Raw genomic sequence first — 22,511 nt, forward strand, 5'->3', positions numbered from 1 at the left:
AAAACACAGTTCTTAAGAGTTAAAATTTCATTTCACCTCAGTAATCAAACATGCTTAATTCACAATGCCAATTCTTTTCCTATTTATACTCTTAAAAGTATACACTCCAGATACAACAAAGTAGTAAATTTTCTAAAAACACGTTATCTTGAGCATGTATGTGTGTTTTAACACAGAGACTTATCTCAGGCTAAAACTTATTTACTCCTAGGCTCCATCTACACTAAGAGTTTAAAGCCGTAACATACCACTTTAAACAGTCATAGTTTCTTCCAAGGCATGTTGGGAACTGCATTTTGTTAAAGGTGCTGAGAGTTGCTAGAACAGGCTTCCTCAACCTTGGCCCTCCAGATGGTTTTGGCCTACAACTCCCATGATCCCTAGCTAGCAGGACCAGTGGTCAGGGATGGTGGAAATTGTAGTCTCAAAACATCTGGAGGGCCGAGGTTGAGGAAGCCTGCGCTAAAAGATCCCTCTTCCATTCACAGGACTACATTTCCCAGAGTTCCCTGCTAAGAGGGCTTGATTGAGAAACCACTCTGGAAATTGCAGCTCTGTGAGGAATAGGGGTCTCATAACTCTCAGCTTCCTTAACAAATTACATTTTCCATGATACTTTAAAGTGGCATGATACTGTTTTATATGTATAGTTCAGGTGGGGCTTCTAAAAGCTTAATCGGACATTATTTCATTCTACTGCCACCGAACAGCCTCATTCCCTCAGCTCCACCAAAGATGAAGTTGGTTGTGTCTAGCCAGGCACTTGTGTTGGTAAGGCAGCGAGCTGAATCTAAGAGGAGCCAGTTGCATTAAACAGTCACCAGCTGGTAGCAGCAAGTTCCTCCAAATTTCTTTCCCTATCTCTTCATGAAAGCAAGCATGCAAATACACAATTACCTCCTTGCAAGGTTGCATAGCTTAGTCCTAGAATGACTATATCCACAGGAGTAGCCAAAACGAGCAGGTGCCGTATATGTGGTTGAAAGACTCCTGTGAGTAAAGAAAGCAGGAAGACAACTTGTCAATATAAGGGGGGGAAACCACCTCTAAATAACATACTACTTGTCATAATCAATATCTAGGAGAGTGAAGAGGCATATGCACTAATTCCTGTCAGTCAGGAAATACCATTTCAAGTCTTTTAACTGCTATTTTCCCAATCCTACAGTAATTTTAGCAATGCAACCTCAAAAATAGAAGGTATATTTATGCAACATTTATCTTTGGGGTAATTATGTGCACTGCATGATAATATTCAAAAGGCCCAGTATGTAAGATAGTTTCTAATACAGAACAGACACCAACAAAGCAAACAAATGAAAGCTTATTCTCAGGATAAAGCTAAAATGATTTTTCCCAAGTGTATTTTGTCCACAGCCTATTACCTGCTTTTGGTTTCACCAGTCCCACAGCAAGGATGGTTTCACTAAGGCCATCAAAATAAGCGAGGTCCCCACTGCAATGAACAGAAAAGGTTACATGAAAACATTGAGTACTTAATATCTCAAAGAGTGAATGAAATTGTTAAGAGCACCAATCCGTTACTTACACAAACCTTTTCTTCTTATTAACCAATATTGAGATTACCATACTCAAAAACTTCCTAGACATAAATTATTTATCTTACATACCCATCTTCGTACTGCCACATAAAAATGTCACTGTCAATGGTCAGCCAGGCCCTGCTAATTTCAGGAAACACTCCCATCATACAATTGCATTGCATATCTGAAGTATCCAGATTTAAGGATAAAATGCACCAAGGCAAGACATGCAATTCTGCATTACGTTAAGTTTGCAATTAGGGAAGAGGAGGGGAGGATGGGGATAAGTGTCGAATTCCACAGCTCAGTATTATAAATGTAAAGTCACAACATACATAGCAATTATTTTATTAAGCAAATGCTCAGTTGATAAGATTCCAGAATCTTGATTTGTATGAACATAAAAGAACATTCATGTCTCTCCACAGAGAAAGAATGAATTTATTTCAAGCTAGGAGACAGTATGACCAGGAGCCTTGATTTCTTTTTTTACAATGTTTCATTTACATTTAGCAATCAAGGGATGGATAGAGAGAATGTTAAACAGAATAAATGGAGGTTCTTTTACATGACACTAAGCAGTCTGAAGTAGAGTCATACCTCTAGTTGCATTAGGTTCATGTTGCGGATTTTTGGGTTGCAAACACGGCAAACCCAGAAGCGTTCTGCGTGCTTCGCACATGCGCACCCTGAACAGGAGCGCTCTACTGCGCCACACGCATGTGCAGAAGCAGCGCTCTACTTACGGACTTTTCAGGGTGCGAATGGCACCCCGGAATGGACCGCATCCGTAAGTAGAGGTACCACTGTAGTACCGAGCATTTTTTATTGCTCTTTAAAACACAGAAATAATTAAATTCCAAGCAATAAAATTAAGTTTCAACAGCAGAATGCCATACTGATTATTATGCAAATGTTTCCTAATAATCATTTGTGTGCACAAAAGCCATGTTCTATTCAATTTCTATCATTTCGTTCATCATGCCTGGAAGACCCAGCACAGTACAGATCACAGATGGGGAATCTGTAGCCTTCCAATATTATGTTGCTGAAGTACAATTCCCATCACTCCTGGCTATTGGCCATAGTGGCTGGGGTTGACAGGAGCTTGAATCCAACTATATCGGAAAGGCTACAGCTTCACCACTTCTGCCATAAATAAAGGCTGAGAATGGATGGAGGGCAAAGTGTGAAAAGCCAACATTTTGGAGCAAGAGGCTGGCTGCCATCCACTCTTTACTGCTCCAGTCCCTCACCATGCTGTGCTTCTTGGTCTGCTGCTATTGCAACCTCTTTTGATGCTGAAGGGGGAAAAGGGACATTGGAAACTAAAAGCTGGGCTTCTTCAAAAAAGAAATTACTTTAGGCCACACATCCAATGATCATTTAACTGCTATTACTGTACTAGTGTCTAGGCAGGAGCAACTACCTGTAGTAGAATTGGAGGCAACAGCAGAGGTGTAATGGTGAGTGAAATAAAGTAGAAGGGACGCCCAATTCCCAGCTGGGCACAAGTAGCTATGAGGAAGAGAAAAGGGAGAATGATGGGTGGGGGAGAAGAAAACAGCAACCAACAAGAGATGACCTTGTCAGATGGGGAGAAGGCTGGAATGAATAGGGATTAGCCAGCAGCCTAAAGCCCATCCTTTATCCCCCATGGCCTTCATCTCGCAAGATTTAATGTGCCTTTCACTTGTATTATAATTAGGATACGTCCAAATTGCTCAACCAGTTCAGGGGGCAGAGGAACTCTCCGAATTGAACTTATTTCTGGAAGATTGGGAATTGAAAGAAAGCCAGGTCCTTGTAATGGATAATCCATATCTGACATCCCAGAAACAGTGGGGCTACCTGCAAATGTGAAAAACGTAAAATAATTAGAAGTAATAGAAACAAACAAAATGCTTGGATATTTTCACTTTAATTGAATATTTTCTTTAACCCCTAGAGACTTATTTTTTTCTCAGTATATGAAAAGCAGGTGCTTTTCTCTATAAACCTAGGAATCAATTAATGCTCATACATCTTTAAGAAAATCAAGGGCTGTTAAACAAGGGCTGTTTGGAGTGAAACCATTTCCAGTACAGAAGTTCTACTATATTTGCATAGCTTTGACATACTATTTTAAAGTTGCTTGATAGAGATTAAATGCTAGTTATTGCCTTCAAACGAACCAACTAATGATTATAATGTATTCTTGTTTCTATTTGTTATCATCAAGATAAGCATGAATGACTATTGCAAGCTTTATATTTGTTTTATCAATTCTGTTTAGCCTGGAAGGAAAAGGTAAGGCTGCCTCAAAATACACCGCTCTCCTGATCTTAACTGAAAAAAACCTAAAGATTTTTGAATACTGAATTTTATTGCCCTAATTTTAGTCTTATAAAAAGGAACGCATCAGAAGATGGCAGCTGAATAACATAAGGTATGGCAAGATAATGGTTTATTGTATATACCGTAAGTGGAATATTGGGGAATGTAGGGAGGAAGATTTTTGTAGAATCTTAAGCTATTAAAGACAAAGCACCTGTCCCCAAAATAACCTAGTAATGAGACCATTACTGTACATTCATATGCGTATAACCAGTATGGAACAAATGTACCTAGTAGTAGCACTATAACATTTGGTGTGAACCTCAGCTTGCAAGAAGCACAAAATGATTAGCACTAGACATTAAAGATTAACCAGATTATTGCCAGCACAATGAATTAAAATAGCAGCAGGTAAAACATAGCAACAAAGGATTCCATCAATGCAAAGCTAAATGGACTAAATACTGTATATCTTAAAATCTGCTAAAAAGCCACCAATGAAGAGGCCAGGATGTGGGGCCAACAATGAAAGGGACTTGTCCTTGGTACCCATCAATCTATGTTCTTGGCGGTAGAAAAGAGAGTAGCGCCTTGAGGCTAATCTCAGGGCCTGGACAAGTTCACACAGGTGCAGGTGGCCCTCCAAGTTACATGGCCGCAAACCTTTCATGGCTTTAAAAGTCACTACCTTAAGTTTGAACTCTAAAGCATATTACTATAGCCCTATCTAGTCTAGTTTGTGCAACAGACCCCGATCTATTTGTTCAAATAGAGCAGTTCTCCATTTACAATCCAAAGCTGATGAAGGGCTTTATTATATACCTGGCTATATACAGCAGTCTTCCTTACTAACAACATTTCCATCATGCCTGGGCTAATATCCAGGTACCCAAAGAGTCGCAGGATGGAGCAGGAGGCTCCACGACCTTCATTTAGGCCTAACTCTTCAGAAAGAATCAGAGCCACAGTAAGTCTTACTTAGTGGTGATAACACTGATTTGCAATGCTTAATTTGCTGTTATGATAGTATTCTACTATAATCATACCTTGGGTTACAGACGCTTCAGGTTGTTGTTTTTTTGGGTTACGGACCACCGAAACCCGGAAGTACCGGAACGGGTTACTTCCGGGTTTCGGTGGTCGTGCATGTGCCGAAGCGCTAAATCGCACTTTGCGCATGCGCCGAATCGCAACCTGCGTGTGTGCAGACGTGCCGCTGCAGGTTGTGAATGTGCATCCCGCACGGATCACGTTCGCAACCCGAGCATCCACTCTACTGCATAGGTGCCAGGCAAAAACGTTCTTCAGCCAGGCCTTGGGCTGGTTAACATTCTATGTCCTTTTAAATGTGTTTGTGGGAGTGGGTGTTATGAATCTGTCTTGTTTTCGTTCTTGTTTTTATTGTGTCTGTTGTGCTTTTACGTTGTGAACCTTGCTGAGTTCTTCAGATGAGGAGCTGTATACAATTTTAAAAATACTATTTTAACTTGTTTTAAATGTTACTATTACTTACTGAATTTGTTGGCCACTTTCTCTAGCACAAGGAAACCCAAAGTGACTTACAAGCTTCCATTGGTATTTGTCCATCTCGAAGGGATGTGCAGAAGCGGCAAAACGTGACCTGTGCACGCATAGTTGCATCTTGCGTTCCGTGCGGGATGCGAACAGGGCTCCGGAACGGATCCCGTTTGCATCCCGAGGTACCACTGTACTTTCTATGGGAAGCATGCCTTGGTTTTAGAACGCTTTGGTTTTGGAACGGACTTCCGGAACGGATTACGTTTGAGAACCAAGGTACCACTGTACAAGAATCTCAGTTCCTAACCCTGGGCTACAGTTCCCGCCAGCCCTGCAACTTCTGGAGGGCACCAGGGGGTGTGGGGTGAAGGGGGTGGGTGGAAGCCTGGCATTGAGGCTGGCAGCGCACACGGGAGACCGTCAAGGGGGGGGGCGAGAAAATGAGAGAGAGAGAGAGAGAGAGACCCCCCCCCCGGGAGCCTTTCCCGCCCGCTCACGCGCGGCTTACTGGGCGCCGGCACCGCCAGCAGCTCGGAGAGGTCCGGGTAGCAGCGGTCTTCTTGGATCTGCCGGTCGATGATGCGCCCCGCATTCTCCAGCGCCTCCTGCAAGGCCGGAGCGGCCGCCGGGCTGAGAGCGACCGGCATGGCGAGGCGGAGGCGGAGAAGGCGGCGGCGGCGGCGGCGGCGACGTCGAACCCAAGCCGAACTTCCTTCTCCCCCTCAGCAGAGTCGAAGCAAGGCCAGGACTGCGCTGCGTCGCGCCCGCGCGCCCAATCCCGGCATCCACCGCGCTGCCGCGGGAGACACGAAGACGGGACCCGTAGAGATAGGAAGAAAAGGGTTAGAGTGATCCTCGTACGCACACTTCCGGGCTTCCAATATGGTGTGGGGTTTTTTTGCGGGTTTTTTTTTGGTGCGGTGGGGAATATGTATCTCTCACTACTGAGAAAGCGACCGTAGAGAAATAAGCATTCTGAGTAAAGTTAACGCGAGGAAACGATTTCTTTTATTGAGGAGAAAATGTACAGTAACTGATTTCAGTGGGGATTGCTTTTTGCAGCCCATTCATACCCGTGTGTTCTTTCAGAAATCCAGCCGAGAAAGTGTACTGCATAGGATTGCATACACGACAGGTGTTGGACTTGACGTGGTCTTTCTGTTGTCCCCCCCCCCCCCGAGTCTATGCTGCGGTTTTTAAATTTGATGTAACGCCCTGAGCCCTTGGGTAGGCTAAAACAAATGTAGAGTTATTTAGTTTTTGAATTTCAACGAGGCTCGCTGCCAAATAAATGTGCATCATAACGTTGCAGGCATGAAGCGCGATCCTACGCCCACTCACAAGTAAATCCTGGGTAAGCCTCACTGAATTGCGCTGTCAAATAGGGTTGCAGCCTTGTGTGTGGTGGACTGCTAACAAAAGAATACTTTTATTTTAGGAAAGGGGGTCTTGCGTGCGGGGTAAATAGTTATTTGTTCTACTGATACTCGACGTTACGTACAGTATTGCTTTCGCCACCTTTTGCAGGAACAGTTACAGGCCCAAAAATGACAAATACCTGCACAGCTGAATACATATTTGTTATTCTAGATACTACCCTCGAAAATAAATAAGCATATGCAAACGAAATATACCAGGGTTGTAACCCTGAAACTGAAACTAAGCAGTATTTCGATTATAATTATCAACCCCTTCAGTCTTGGGCATAGTTATTTTTCCCTCCGACCACCAGGGGTCTCACTCTGGCAGCCATCGAGCGGAAGTGGCTTCCTCTCGCTCAGCAGCCACTTCCTGCTGGTCGGGCAACTTGCCTGTGTTGTGGTTCCTGGAGAAGGGAAGTGCGGGTCGCTCTCGGGATGGAGCCGGTGGGAGCAGAGAACGGTGAGTAGCGAGCCCGGCCAGGCTTCCCTTGGAGGATCTGCCGGTCTTGGGTAGGAGGAGGAAGCACTGAGCGCTCTTCTTTCTTCGCAGATGCCGAGCCGGTGGCAGGACCCGACCCGGAGCTGGCAGCTACGATGGGCTTCTCAGGCTTCGGTGAGTGAGAGGCTTCCCTTGAGACAGAGCTTTGCATGCAGAGGGTCCCAGGTTCAGTCTAGTTATCATCATCATTTATATCCGTGATTCCCAACGTGGGGCACACGCCCCACAAAAGGGGCAATTTGATTTTAAGGGGGGCAATTCGAGAATGAGTTATTAACAGTTAATGGTCCTTTAAGCTTCCTCCAATGGCACGCGGGTGGCGCTGTGGGTTAAACCACAGAGCCTAGGACTTGCCAATCAGAAGGTCAGCAGTTCAAATCCCCGCAGCGGCGCGAGCTCCCGTTGCTCGGTCCCTGCTCCTGCCAACCTAGCAGTTTGAAAGCATGTCAAAGTGCAAGTAGATAAATAGGTACCTCTCTGGCGGGTAGGTAAACGGCATTTCCGTGTGCTGCTCTGGTTCGCCAGAAGCGGCTTAGTCATGCTGGCCACATGACCTGGAAGCTGTACACCGGCTCCCTCGGCCAATAAAGCGAGATGAGAGCCGCAACCCCAGAGTCGGTCATGACTGGACCTAATGGTCAGGGGTCCCTTTACCTTTAAGCTTCCTCCACGTAAATAGTTCACTTTTTGAATAATAAGAATTATATGTCACAGGGTGGGACATCTTCATCATTCTGCCCAAACACGGGTCCAGTGCCAAGGGCCTTCTGGCGGTTCCCTCACTGCGAGAAGCCAAGTTACAGGGAACCAGGCAGAGGGCCTTCTCGGTAGTGGCACCCACCCTGTGGAACACCCTCCCATCAGAGGTCAAGGAAATAAACAACTACCAGACTTTTAGAAGACATCTGAAGGCAGCCCTGTTTAGGGAAGCTTTTAATGTTTAATAGATTATTGTATTTTAATATTCTGTTGGAAGCCGCCAAGAGTGCCTAGGGAAACCCAGCCAGATGGGCGGGGTATAAATAATAAATTATTATTATTATATCAGGATTTTAGAGATGCTTAGGTGGGGCATGGCCAAAAAAAGGTTGGGAACCACTGATTTATATACTGCACCTCCCTTCGTACGTGGATCACAGGGTGCTTTACAGTATGAAAATGCAGTCGGGTCAGGGTGCAGTTACGTTTAGGAGTATCCCCTGGAGAGCCACTGCCTGTTAGCGAGGGAAATACTGAGGTAGGGCAGTAAGGCAGTTTCCTACGTTTCTCCCACATCTATATGGGTCTACAACACTGAAGTTGCAATTCTGCACAGGGCACTTGGTGGGTGGTGCAAGATTTCAGACATGCAGATGTCACCAGCTGTGTACTGTCACCGCCTCACTTTTGCCGTGGGTCAACATCTTGCCCCTGACCTTGTGCTGCACTTCAGAGAAGTCCAAAAATGTTGCTGAATTGCCTGTGAAATGCTGCACAGTGTCAGCATTTGAACGCATGGCCTTATCTTGATGTGAGAGTGTGTCTCTCGAAGGTGGTGGACTCCACTGGAGGATGGATGGCCATCTGTCAGGGATCCTTTAGAGATGATTCCTGCATTGCAGGAGGCTGGACCCTACAATTCTATGATTTTATGACCTGTAGTTGTACTGAACTACAGAATGTTTCTAAAGCTTATTCCACAGTAGAGTGTTCCACCTCTCAGTTTGTGCTGGAGCAGGTGTTGGCCAAATATATATATATAGTTGATGCCTAGCGACATGGCAAATGTCATAATGGCTACTTTTTAGTACCACAAGGTTTCTTACTGATGGAGACAAGACAAACTGTTTCTCCTGGCCCTTCTTCCCAGAATGTTCTTCTGCTTCCTCTGAATGTTCCTCTTATATGTGTGGCCACAACAAATAAAACTGATAGTTGTATATACAGTGTGCGCATGTACATTTTCTCTAATCTATGTGCCACATTGGAGACAATGGTGGGAGCTGCTCAGTTAAGGTGGGGGGGGGGACATTTTACTTTATGGACGTTTCCAGGTATAAGGAACCCCCAGAACAGGTTTAGGAGGCATATGGAGGGGTGAGAAGTGGGGAAATGGCCTGTTGCATGAGCAGGCTAGTTCCATGCACATATACAGTGGTATCTCGGGTTAAGAACTTAATTCGTTCCAAAGATCCGTTCTTAACCTGAAACTGTTCTTAACCTGAAGCACCACTTTAGCTAATGGGGCCTCCTGCTGCTGCTGTGCCGCCGGAGCACGATTTCTGTTCTCATCCTGAAGCAAAGTTCTTAACCAGAGGTACTATTTCTGGGTTAGCGGAGTCTGTAACCTGAAGCGTCTGTAACCCGAGGTACCACTGTACTTAACTTAACACTAGGTTCAATTCCACCCAATATGTTTGATCATTAAAATACTATTGCAAAAGTGTAGTAAGCTTATACACAGCTTATAATGCCCTCTATACACAGCTTGTAGACTTTTGGGAGACATCTGGTTGGAAACAAGATGTTGGACTAGATGGCACTTTGGTCTTGTCCAACAGGACTCTTGTGTACTTAAGAGTAAGTTGTTGCATACAAATGTTTTATCGTGTCAAGGCATTCAGTTCTCACTGATTTTCATGCTTTCATTTGTATTTTTATAAATTTCTCAGGAATACTCCCCCCCTTTCATGTAAGCTAAACACTTAGGAAATCACTTCCTTATTTTTCCCCTCATCACTTAGGAAAGAAAGCTCGAACATTTGACTTCGATGCAATGTTTGAACAAACTCGAAGAACTGCTGTGGAAAGAAGTAGGAAGATCCTGGGTGAGAGAGGCTATTTCATATCAAGGGTTTGATTTGCTCTTCATTTGATTTATAATTCAGAGTACTTTCTGGCAGTTTTTCTTAAATGTTAATAGCTTTGTTAATAGCTCACAACGTAAGGCAATTTAAAATGGTTTGGGGGATGACTGAATAAAAATGGTACGGTAAACATTGAATGAGTAAAAATTGCACGGTAAACATTATTTATTTATTCATTACCCACCTTTCACCTTAACGTCTCAGGGCAGCTTACAACATTAAAACACAACATTAAAATCATTTTAAAATAGCTTAAAAAACAACAACAGCACAGACCAAAGCAATCCACACCTCGCCACAAATAAATGTTCCAAAAAGGCGTCTGTAAAGTAATACTTTTTATAGGCAGCTTTGTGCTAAGTGCCTACTTCTTAAAGAGGTGCTGCAAAGTTAAAAGGAATGGGAGGTAGTTTCTTTGGGACAGTGCCTGGGAGTTAGAGGGACTTTGGTTCCTGGGTCCTGGAACTTTTCTCCTCTGCCTCCAGCTGCACCAGCTGTCAGTGGAAATCTTTGGGGGAAAATCTAGCAGCATATTCTTTTAGCTGTTGGCAGAGGCCAGAGTATCTCAATTGCACTCATTTTTGTGAGCCCAGCATAAAAGCACATCAAGCCCATGCTCACAGCTGCTTACTTTCCTCCTTTTACAGACAGTAGTCTCAGGGCTTCAGGATGTGATTTTTTTTTTCAGTGGGAAAACAATGTAGTGAGAAAAGGGTTAAGCTCCAGGTTGAGCTCCCCTCCACACTTTCTGTGGCTGTTTTATGTAAAAGAACGGGCAGTTGGACGCATCTCTTCAACCACATGCTTAACAGAAGAGTGTATTTTTTAAAAGGGGGGTAGTAACCATTTCCTCAGTCTGCCTTGGCTCTAGGTACCAGAAAGGAGCTGAAATGAAAACATCCTAAAAGGTGCAGAATCTTTGGCAAGTTCCCCAGTTAAGGAATAGACTAAATAACTTGACATTTTTGATTTTCCAAAACTTAAAGCCTTTCAGTTCTCTGGAGAGGTTGGTTTTACTGTAGCCTGGTTCTGAAAATTAAAGGTAGCTGATTTAATTCATAGACTTTCTAAGTAGAAAATCTCTTTGCAAAAGGTAGGAGAGAGATACCAAACTATGGCATACCACTTGTACATCTCACTTGTATAAATTGACTTTCCTTCCCCCTGCTGTTCATGAGCCCCCTCTGAAATGGATGAGGGAATGACCCCAGTCAAGCTGGCAAAAATTTACCATTTGCCCGATAATAAATGTTGGAAATGTAAAGAAAACGAAGGTACATTTTTTCACCTTTGGTGGACGTGCCCTAAGATTAAGGCTTTCTGGGAAATGATCTATAATGAATTGAAAAAGGTATTTAAATATACCTTCTTGAAGAAACCAGAGGCCTTTCTCTTGGGTATGGTCGGCCAGTTGGTGTCAAAAAAGGATAGAACTTTCTTTATGTATGCTACAACAGCAGCAAGAATACTTATTGCAAAGTACTGGAAGACGCAAGATTTACCCACTCTGGAAGAATGGCAGATGAAGATGATTGACTGCATGGGATTGGCAGAAATGACTGGCAGAATCCGTGACCAGGGAGAAGAGTCGGCGGAAGAAGATTGGAAGAAATTTAAGGACTATTTACAGAAATATTGTAAAATTAATGAATGTTGAATGATGTTGGATAGAAATTAAGGGATTTTTTAGCTGTAATGTTTTGAGATAAGGATTTGCTGAATAAATAATTTGAATTGGACTACAAGAAGGGGAGGTATGAGGAGGTCAGGGAAATATGTCATTGAAAACTAAGTATTGTGAACTATATGTGTTTTTTAAACTTTTTTGCTTTTTGTTTGTATAAAAATTGGAAATTTTAATAAATATCTTAAAAAAAAATGAAATGGATGAGGGAATGGACAGATGGCTTCGGGGGGAGGGGAGGAATGGGAGGTCATATTACATCTGTTATGTTGTTGGATCTTGCCCAGGAACTTGAAAGGCTGTTTTCTTTTCCTGTGAAGCTTACCTTTACGGGCAGGGATGGGCAACCTGTGCACCTCCAATGTTGTTAAAAATCTCCTTTAAGCCATACCCACCATGGCCAATGACCAGGAATGATGGGAGATGAAGTCCAGCAACATCTGGAGGGCCAAAGGTTTGCCATCACTGCCTTATATCAGCAGATACCATGAAAACTAGGACATGTTAGTCTATGACTGCTTGATCTTCAGTGTTATAGGTTGGGTTTGTTTTGTTTTTTAAAAAAATGATTTGAATTATCATCATTCCAGACATTTAAAACCCAAATGAAGGCTTCAGAGCTGGCACCAAATTTCTCCTTTGTACTTTATTTATTCAGAAGAGCGTGAGAAAAAGGCAGCTGAGAAAGAAAAAGAACTTGAAAGCCGGTGTGAAGGTATTGATTCTTCAGCCGCATCCTTACGCCCAGTAGTGAAAACATCTTCTAAGTAAGTAGATATAATGGAAACTTTTGGCTCTATATCTCTTTTTTGGTAGAATAAGAGGCACTTTTCATGCAAGATGGCACCGCGTTGTATACCATATTACTTAACAACCAATGTTTGGAGTTAGCTGACACACTTTTCAAGAACAGTTTGGTTTGATTTTCCAGTGTTTCTTTTATGCCTGGATGTTCTCTGAGCAGGCAGCAATAGCTGTTGCCAGCAGTGATAGAAAAAGGCTGTAGTCTTTATTCATACTTACTAGGAAATAAGCAAATAAGTGTGAATGTCAACAGTGCAAACCTATGCACGGTCAAAGCTTTGCTTTAGCATTTAAAGCCATGAGCAACTTGAATCCAGGTTATCTAAGGGACCACCTCACGCGATATATGCCTGTCTGACAACTGCATTTCTCAGACAGGGCATTGCTAAGAGTACCACGTGCTGGCACCATTCTCCTTCTTGCTGAAAAGGTGCTGCTGGAAAGCTAGGACTCAGAAGCTCTTTTCTCACATTTGCAGCCATTTTGCTTTATACTCTGCTACTCCCAGGATTGAGGCCAGGGGCTACTGCCACCGAGGCGGAAGGAGATCTTGTGAGAAGGCTCAGTGGTAGAGGATGGCCTAGGACCCTCATACCTACAGGACCGCCTCTCCTGGTATGCCCCACAGAGAGCCTCAAGGTCCATAAATAGCAACACCCTAGTGGTCCCGGGCCCTAAGGAAATTAGATTAGCTTCAACCAGAGCCAGGGCCTTTTCAACACTGGCTCCGGCCTGGTGGAACGCTCTGCCTCATGAGACCCTGCAGGATCTGATTTCTTTCCGCAGGGCCTGTAAGACAGAGTTCTTCCGCCTGGCCTTTGGCTTGGAGCCAATTTGATTCCCTCCCCCTCTTTTTTCTTTTTCCTTTCTCCTCCTGTGATGAGTCTGTATTTTAATGTTTCAATATTTTAATGTTGTATTTTAATCTTGTTTTTAAGAGGGCGGGGTATAAATAAAAATTATTATTATTATTATTATTACTATTATTATTATTATTATTAGAGCACCTGCTTCGCTTGCAGAAGGTCCCAGATTCAATCCCTTTTTTTAAAAATAAAATTTTTATTAGTTTTTCAACATATATTATAAGACATTACAAACAACAATACACAAACAAACAAACATATAAACATGTATAATTTCATAATCTTTTTTTCTTATACCCAATTTCAACGACTTCCCCATGCCTCCCTTTTCTGCAACCCTGTTTTAAACTTTTTCAGCAACCCCTGATCTAAATTACTTATAAATCCCTTTCTTTAACCCTTTTCTTTCCTCTTATCCAATCATTTATCGCTGCAAATCTGCTATGCTTTACCCATGACATTTTAACACTCACTAATTTTACAACAATTTTTAAGATAAAATTTAAATTTCTTCCAATCTTCTTCCACCGTCTCTTTCCCTTGGTCCCGGATTCTGCCCGTCATCTCCGCCAGTCCCATATAGTCAATCACCTTCGTCTGCCACTCTTCCAGCGTGGGTAGTTCTTGTGTCTTCCAATACTTTGCTAGTAAAACTCTTGCTGCTGTTGTAGCATAGGTCCCAGATTCAATCGCCAGCATCTCCAGGTAGGGCTGAGAAACATTTCTGCCTGAATCCCTGGAGAGGCACTGCCAGTTAGTGTTGACCAGTGTTCTTCAACTTTCAGTGCTCACATGATGTTGGACTGCAGTTTCCACCATCCTCATCCATCTTAAGCAGGGGTCAGCAAACTTTTTCAGCAGGGGTCCGGTCCACTGTCCCTCAGATCTTGTGGGAGTGCCGGACTGTATTTTGAAAAAAAAAAGAAGAATAAATTCCTATGCCCCACAAATAACCCAGAGATGCATTTTAAATAAAAGCACAGATTCTACTCATGTAGAAACACCAGGCAGGCCCCACAAATCACCCAGAGATGCATTTTAAATAAAAGCACACATTCTACTCATGTAAAAACACGCTGATTCCCGGACCATCCGCAATTGGGCTGGATCGAGCCCCCAGCCTTAGTTTGCCTAACCATGATCTTAAGGTTAGTAAAGGTAAAGGGACCCCTGACCATTAGGTCCAGTCGTGGCCGACTCTGGGGTTGCAGCGCTCATCTCGCTTTATTGGCCGAGGGAGCCGGTGTACAGCTTCCGGGTCATGTGGCCAGCATGACTAAGCCGCTTCTGGCAAATCAGAACAGCGCACAGAAACGCCGTTTAGCTTCCCGCCAGAGCGGTACCTATTTATCTACTTGCACTTTGACGTGCTTTCGAACTGCTAGGTTGGCAGGAGCAGGGACTGAGCAATGGGAGCTCACCCCGTTGCGGGGATTCGAACCGCCAACCTTCTGATCAGCAAGTCCTAGGCTCTGTGGTTTAACCCACAGCGCCACCTGCATCCCCGATCTTAAGGTTAGCTAGCCACTTAAGGTTAAAGAACACTGGTTTACACAAACGGCAGTGGCTCTCCAGGGTTCTATACAGGATATCTAACAACATCTGGTGACCCAAAGTTGAAGAATATTGGTATAGACAATACTGAGCTTCATAGATGAATGCTCTGATTCCATATAAGGCAGTTCCCTACATTCCTGTCTTTCTCGCCCACCCTGCACTGGCTGCCAGATACGGTGTCCTCTGTTCACCAATCTGTGGCACCACGTAGGCAAATGTGTCGGGGAGAAAAGGGTAGGCTGGAGACTTGGGCACACAGAGGCAGGTGCCATGAAAAAGACCCCTGCCACTATACATCTCATATTTTTGTTCGCCTAGGGATTCATCTGGTAGTGAAAGTGACGACAGCTCAGATGAAGAACCAATTGGCCCCACTTTGCCACCCCAAGGGTCAGCGGAAGATTCCGATGATGAACTAATTGGCCCTCCGCTGCCTCCTGGATATAAGGGCAGTGATGAGGAGGATGACGAGGACAACATCCTGGAAGAAGATGAGGTCAGTTTTTATTCTCTCGGCGTTTCTGCTGTGTCGTCTTCTGTTTTCGTGTTGATTGCTTGCACTTTGCAAAGGAGATAATCACCTGGGAATTGTAAAGGTAAAGGGACCCCTGACCATTAGGTCCAGTCATGGCCGACTCTGGGGTTGCGGCTCTCATCTCGCTTTATTGGCCGAGGGAGCCGGCGTACAGCTTCTGGGTCATGTGGCCAGCATGACTAAGCCGCTTCTGGTGAACCAGAGCAGCGCACGGAAACGCTGTTTAGCTTCCCGCTGGAGCGGTACCTATTTATCTACTTGCACTTTGACGTGCTTTTGAACTGCTAGGTTGGCAGGAGCAGGGACCGAGCAACGGGAGCTCACCCTGTCGCGGGGATTCGAACTGCCGACCTTCTGATCGGAAGTCCTTCGTACTAAACTTATGGGAAGTTGAGACTGTTGGGAGTCAGCTCCAGCCAGCATGATCAATGGTCAGGGTTGATGGGAGTTGTAGTTCAGGAACATATGGCAGGCCACAGGTTCCCCTCTCTGCTCTAGGTGGTGCTGTTGATCTATTTTGGGATGTAGGAGTTCACCACGGTTTCATATTGCGAAGTTTCTCAAACTGTTAATTGTTTGTGGTTTTTGTTTTGGACTTTTAATTTGTTCCCTTTTATTTCCATGTAGTGGTTCATATGGATGTTTCCTTAAGACATCCATAATATTGTAATGCTTGCTTCAAGAAATAATTCAACAAGTGTTTGCTTCTTTAAAGACCAATGGTTTTATGTGTTAGGTAGATTTATACTAGCTACTCACTGTTAGGTGATCACATTTGAAAGAAGAGAAGTTTTGCTTCTTATCTTTGGAGTTTCCTTAGAAAAGCGGGTTTCCGTTTGTTGAGCATTATTTTAATATGGTTTGATCCTCAGTTGAAGGGACATTAAACGTAAATAATTTGTTAGTTTTGCAGCTGTTCTCTAATACTTTAACACACATATATTGTTTATAGGTGGATTCAACTGATTTCCTTTTCCCTTTTCTTTGTTTCTCCCTCTCCTGGATTGTAATTCATTGAGCATTCTCACATGAACAGAATTTTTGAGCGCTCTTTAAGATATGGGTAAATGTCTGCAGTCATCATTCACAGCTGTATAAAGTAATATGTGCACCTTTTAAAAAAAGGAATACAAAAACCTCATAAGCGAAAAGTAACATGTTCAACTTCCTTTCACAAATCATACCAAATTGCTTTCCCCAAAGGAACACAGCAGTCATAAAGTTAAGATTCATTTTTTAAACATCAGTTTTATGAGGCTGTTACTTGATTGAATCATATGTAAACCTTTCAATTTAACCCCCGACGGGTATTCTGAGTGACAATTTTGAACGTTAGTGCTATTTAACATTTTTGCTACATTTTTGGAAATACCATTTGTGAAGATTTATTGATGGTATGTTGTTTTACTGTGTAGGTATTATAGGGGAAAAAATGTTTGAATGCAATGAAGCCTTAAAGGGATAGCCGTTCATTTACTGTATTTTTAATACTTGAAAGTAGTTGTGCATAATCTGAGGCAAAACTGATTTCAGTGTTTGATGCAACATGGTTTAATTGCTGTTCCTTTTGCACGGCAAAGGAACTAAATAGCTTGGAAACACAGTTTTTAGTTATTTTTGCTTTGCTTTTATTTTCTTTTTAAAGTCACTGATAACAGTTAAAAAGATTTTTATCCCTGTAACCAGTGCTTTTTTTCTTTTAAAAAAAATGTTTAGGGATACTCTCATTTTCCTACTCATATTGAAATACTGCCCCTCAATGAGGCCAAACTTAGATTTGCAAAATGGTTAGGGGTATGCGTATTCCCCAGACAAAAAAGCACTGTCTGTAACAGTCACTAAACTAGTTTTCTTCATTTTTGCTTTGGGCTAACAAATTAGTTTCATAATCTTAGCATAGAGTGTTTTCAGTTTTTCTGTGCTCAAATATGGGAAATGTGCCGAAATTGGTACTAAAGATGAAGGCTGTGACTGTCATTTGGTAGTGATGTGGGCAGGAGTTAGTGGGACAGGCTGGCTATGTGGGTAAAGAGCAGCAGGTCTTTTGGCTCAAGGTGCAAGGATGCTCACTTATTTATTTTTTATTCTTTTTTTAAAAAAAAGATGTCTGGATTTCCATGTTAGAAGTGTAGGTGGCTTTCTATCTGTCTGTCTAAAACCATGGCATAAAACAGAGAAAGAGAGACTGACAAACACATCAAGTATAATAAGGCAGGGAGATTTTAAATTAGAAGAAAGATCTTATGCAGGTTTTATTCTTCACTAGATTCAGTTGAAAGATTTATTATTACTATTATTGCATAATATCATCAACATTAATCTCCATGAGAACAAGGTTGAATGGTTTGTCATTCAACATTTTTCTTTCCATCCCCAAAACAGATTCAGATCGACCCATGTTGTCATTGCAGTTGTCTCATCCGTACGATTTTTGTCAGGAGTTTAGTGGAAAAGGAATTCTACGTCTGTTTACAATCAGCTGTGCCATTTTGACCCTACAGTAATCATATCAATTCCTGTTTTCTGTTGTTCAGAAAAAAGACACTTTCTTATTGTAAGGCTGGCACGCAAATGCGTTTCAGGCTGCCTGTTTCTGAGTTTTGCTCTGCATTCAGTAGGCTAGTTTGCAATACGCTGCTTGCAGCATTGGGGCTGGGTGCTAGGGTTAGCTCTATACTACAGCTCTAAACAACTACTATTAAGAATTATATCAGATTCACTTCGTTCATGATTATTAGTGTTAAAACTGTAATGCATGCAAAATTATTTTACCCGAAGTGTTATTTTAAGTACCCACATAGCTGACTTGCACAAAAATGCACAATGCGGTGGAATGTGTATCCTAGGTGTGATTTTTACATATGCATTTCATTTAAGATACTGCTGAGAGATTGAAAGAAGCATTGAGGACAAAGCTGGCGTTTGTCCAGGGTGGCATTTGCTGTTTGCTGTGGCTTTGAAGTTGAATAAACCTGCAATCATTTATAGATTGAAAACATGTTACTCTGGGAATGCGGAGAGATTTGGAAGTAGGACTTACTTGAGTGGAACACTAGGATTTTCACTGAACAGGGAAGTGATGGTGGTGAACAGGACATAACAGGAAGATTGTGTGGTAGTACTCCAGGCTGTACCTCAGAGTGGGTACAAAACCAAGGAGAAGCCTAGGAAGGAAAGCAGCTCTTCCTAGACTGTAGAAGATGTTCAAGGAGGGTAGACTAGAAGCTACCTTCAGCCTGCTGCTGTGGAGCTCAAGAGCAGATGCTTAGCCATCTAGCAGTCCCTATTCCTTCTCTTCTCCAAGTGACGTTCAAGCACTTTATCATTTCAGCGGAAGAAAGGCCCTGCTGGATCAGGCCAAAGGTCCATCTAGTCCAGCATCCTGTTCCCACGGTGGCCAACCAGATACCCATGCAGGACATGAGTGCCATAGCAGTCTCCCCACTTGTGCTCCCCAACAACTGGTACTCAGAGGCATACCTCATCCAGCTGTGGATGAAAAACATGGCCATAATAATAATAATAATAATAATAATAATAATAATAATAATTTATTATTTATACCCCGCCCATCTGGCTGAGTTTCCCCAGCCACTCTGGGCGGCTCCCAATCAGTGTTAAAAACAGTACAGCGTTACATATTAAAAACTTCCCTGAACAGGGCTTCCTTAAGATGTCTTCTGAATGTCAGGTAATTATTTATCTCTTTGACATCTGATGGGAGGGCGTTCCACAGGGCAGGCGCCACTACCGAGAAGGCCCTCTGTCTGGTTCCCTGTAGCCTCACTTCTCGCAATGAGGGAACCCCCAGAAGGCCCTCGGTGCTGGATCTCAGTGTCCGGGCTGAACGATGGGGGTGGAGACGCTCCTTCAGGTATACAGGACTGAGGCCATTTAGGGCTTTAAAGGTCAGCACCAACACTTTGAATCATGCTCGGAAACGTACTGGGAGCCAATGCAGCTCTCTCAGAACCGGTGTTATGTGGTCCCGGCGGCCACTCCCAGTCACCAGTCTAGCTGCCGCATTCTGGATTAATTGCAGTTTCCGGGTCACCTTCAAAGGTAGCCCCACGTAGAGCGTGTTGCAGTAGTCCAAGCGTGAGATAACTAGAGCATGCACCACTCTGGCGAGACAGTTCGCGGGCAGGTAGGGTCTTAGCCTGCGTACCAGGTGGAGCTGGTAGACAGCTGCCCTGGACACAGAGTTAACCTGCGCCTCCATGGACAGCTGTGAGTCCAAAATGACTCCCAGGCTGCGCACCTGGTCCTTCAGGGGCACAGTTACCCCATTCAAGACCAGGGAATCCCCCACACCAACCCGCTCCCTGTCCCCCAAAAACAGTACTTCTGTCTTGTCAGGATTCAACCTCAATCTGTTAGCTGCCATCCATCCTCCAACCGCCTCCAGGCACTCACACAGGACCTTCACCGCCTTCACTGGTTCTGATTTAAAGGAGAGGTAGAGCTGGGTGTCATCTGCATACTGATGAACACCCAGTCCAAACCCCCTGATGATCTCTCCCAGCGGCTTCATATAGATATTAAAAAGCATGGGGGAGAGGACAGAACCCTGAGGCACCCCACAAGTGAGAGCCCAGGGGTCTGAACACTCATCCCCCACCACCACTTTCTGGACACAGCCCAGGAGGAAGGAGCGGAACCACTGTATGACAGTGCTCCCAGCCCCTCTAGACGGTCCAGAAGGATGTTATGGTCGATGGTGTCAAAGGCCGTTGAGAGATCCAGCAGAACTAGGAAACAGCTCTCACCTTTGTCCCTAGCCCGCCGGAGATCATCAACCAGCGCGACCAAGGCAGTTTCAGTCCCATGGTGAGGCCTGAACCCCAATTGGAAGGGATCCAAATGGTCTGTTTCCTCCAGGCGTGCTTGGAGTTGTTCAGCAACCACCCGCTCAATCACCTTGCCCAAGAATGGCAGATTTGAGACTGGGCGATAGTTGGCCAAATTGGCCGGGTCTAAAGATGGTTTTTTAAGAAGCAGTTTAATGACCACCTCTTTCAGCGGGTCTGGGAAGGCTCCCTCACAGAGGGAAGCATTCACCACCCCGCAGAGCCCATCGCCCAGCCCTTCCCGGCTCGCTTTTATCAGCCAGGATGGGCAAGGATCAAGGAGACAGGTGGTCGGTTTCACTTGTCCAAGCAGCCTGTCCACATCCTCGGAGGTAACAGATTGGAATTGATCCCATGTAACAGGACCAGACAGAACTCTAGCACTCTCCCGCCCTGGCCCTGCTCCCACGGTGGAGTCTACCTCCTTCTGAATCTGAGCGATTTTATCTGCAAAAAACTTTGCAAAAGCATTGCAGGAGATCTTGGGGTTCCTACCAGGCCCCGGTGGTACAGGTGGTTCCGATAGATTGCGAACCACCTGAAAAAGTCTCCTGCTGCTGTTTTCTGCAGATGCAATGGAGGCGGCGAAGAAGGCCCTCTTCACCGTTGCCGTTGCCACTTGGTAGGCTCAACGTTGAGCTCTAACCCGTGTCCGGTCTGATTCAGAATGAGTTTTCCGCCACCGGCGCTCTAGCCGTCTCAACGATTGTTTCATCACCCTCAGCTCCGGGGAAAACCACGGGGCTGTCCGGGCTCCATGCAATCGGAGAGGGCGCTTCGGAGCCAGACAGTCAATAGCCCTGGTTAACTCCGCATTCCAGCGTGCCACCAGGGAATCAGCTGAAAGGCCATCAACTTGGGATAAAGCATCCCCTACCACTCTCTGGAAGCCAATTGGATGCATTAAGTGGTGGGGGCAGACCTTCCGAATCGGTCCCACCTCCCTGCAGAGGGGAAGGGTTGCGGAGAAGTCCAGTTGCACCAGGAAGTGATCTGACCATGGCACTTCTTTTGTTTCGCTTTTAGTTAGTGTCAGATCACCAACATCCATAGAGGTGAACACCAAGTCTAAGGCATGTCCACGGCTATGAGTTGGGCCAAACTTATTCAGGGACAGCCCCATGGAGGCCATGCTTTCCACGAAGTCCCGAGCGGCCCCTTGTAAGGTCGTGTCGGCATGGATGTTAAAATCCCCCAGGACAACCAAGCTAGGTGTCTCCCTTGATGGAATTATATTCCATGAATCTATCTAATCCATATATTTTTTAAGCAATCCAAGTTGGTGGCCATCACTTGTAGGAGCAAGTTCCAGAGTTTTAGCTATGTTTAGCTTTCAACATTCACCTTCCTTGGATATCTGAATTCTAGTAAAATGAGAGAAGGAGAAAAATTTGCCACTGTCCACTTTGTTCATTCCATGCACAATCTTATACACTTCTATAATTATTATTCTTTCCCCCCCTAAATTCATATGTTCAACGTAGAGGGAGTTGCTCCAGCCCCTTGATCATTCTGGTTGTCCGTTTCTGAACCTTTTCCAGCTCCACAACATCCTTTGGGAGGTGAGGCAACTAGAACTGGGATTCTTGAATAACAGTCTAGGGCAGTCTCCACACACATGTTTTGTTCTGTTCCTCCTCCACCATGTCGCCTCATTAGGGTCTGAAAATAGTCCTGCCATTCTACTCAAGTCTGAATTCCAAATTCCCTTCCCTTACAAGCTTGTCACATTTACAAGAAAGGACTGGATCATACTAAGCTTGGTCCATGCCTTCCCATAACTAAAGGAATCAAAGGGCTTAATAGCAGGAATAAATTTAAAAAATTGTCCAGTAGCACCTTAGAGACCAACTAAGTTTGTTCTAGGTATAAGCTTTCGTGTGCATGCACATTTCTTCAGATACCAAGCTGAAGAACAAACTTAGTTGGTCTCTAAGGTGCTGCTGGACAATTTTTTTATTTCGACTGCGTCAGACCAACATGGCGACCTACCTGAATGTAATAGCAGGAAGTTTGCATTTGACCCTGATTCTCAGCTAATGAGGATCAAGTCCACCAAGGCTGCAAACAA

General features: G+C 44.1%; 2 protein-coding genes across 2 annotated transcripts in view; one reads left to right on the forward strand and one right to left on the reverse strand.

Annotated features, from left to right (window-relative positions):
• The window catches only part of NUP155 (nucleoporin 155), a 37,420-nt gene extending 31,362 nt beyond the window's left edge, over positions 1-6,058 (reverse strand). Inside the window, exons 1-5 of the mRNA XM_053407855.1 lie at positions 5,887-6,058; positions 3,258-3,395; positions 1,632-1,728; positions 1,386-1,456; positions 898-990 (exon numbers count right to left, since the gene is read on the reverse strand). Of these exons, the coding sequence (XP_053263830.1) occupies positions 898-990; positions 1,386-1,456; positions 1,632-1,728; positions 3,258-3,395; positions 5,887-6,025 (538 nt within the window). The 5' untranslated portion in view covers positions 6,026-6,058. The remainder of the gene's footprint in view (positions 1-897; positions 991-1,385; positions 1,457-1,631; positions 1,729-3,257; positions 3,396-5,886) is intronic.
• A 1,075-nt stretch (positions 6,059-7,133) lies between these two features.
• The window catches only part of WDR70 (WD repeat domain 70), a 114,859-nt gene continuing 99,481 nt past the window's right edge, over positions 7,134-22,511 (forward strand). Inside the window, exons 1-5 of the mRNA XM_053407743.1 lie at positions 7,134-7,259; positions 7,350-7,412; positions 10,022-10,105; positions 12,487-12,595; positions 15,374-15,551. Of these exons, the coding sequence (XP_053263718.1) occupies positions 7,235-7,259; positions 7,350-7,412; positions 10,022-10,105; positions 12,487-12,595; positions 15,374-15,551 (459 nt within the window). The 5' untranslated portion in view covers positions 7,134-7,234. The remainder of the gene's footprint in view (positions 7,260-7,349; positions 7,413-10,021; positions 10,106-12,486; positions 12,596-15,373; positions 15,552-22,511) is intronic.

This window comes from Podarcis raffonei, chromosome 11, assembly GCF_027172205.1.
Source record: "Podarcis raffonei isolate rPodRaf1 chromosome 11, rPodRaf1.pri, whole genome shotgun sequence".
Classification (NCBI taxonomy): domain Eukaryota; kingdom Metazoa; phylum Chordata; class Lepidosauria; order Squamata; family Lacertidae; genus Podarcis; species Podarcis raffonei.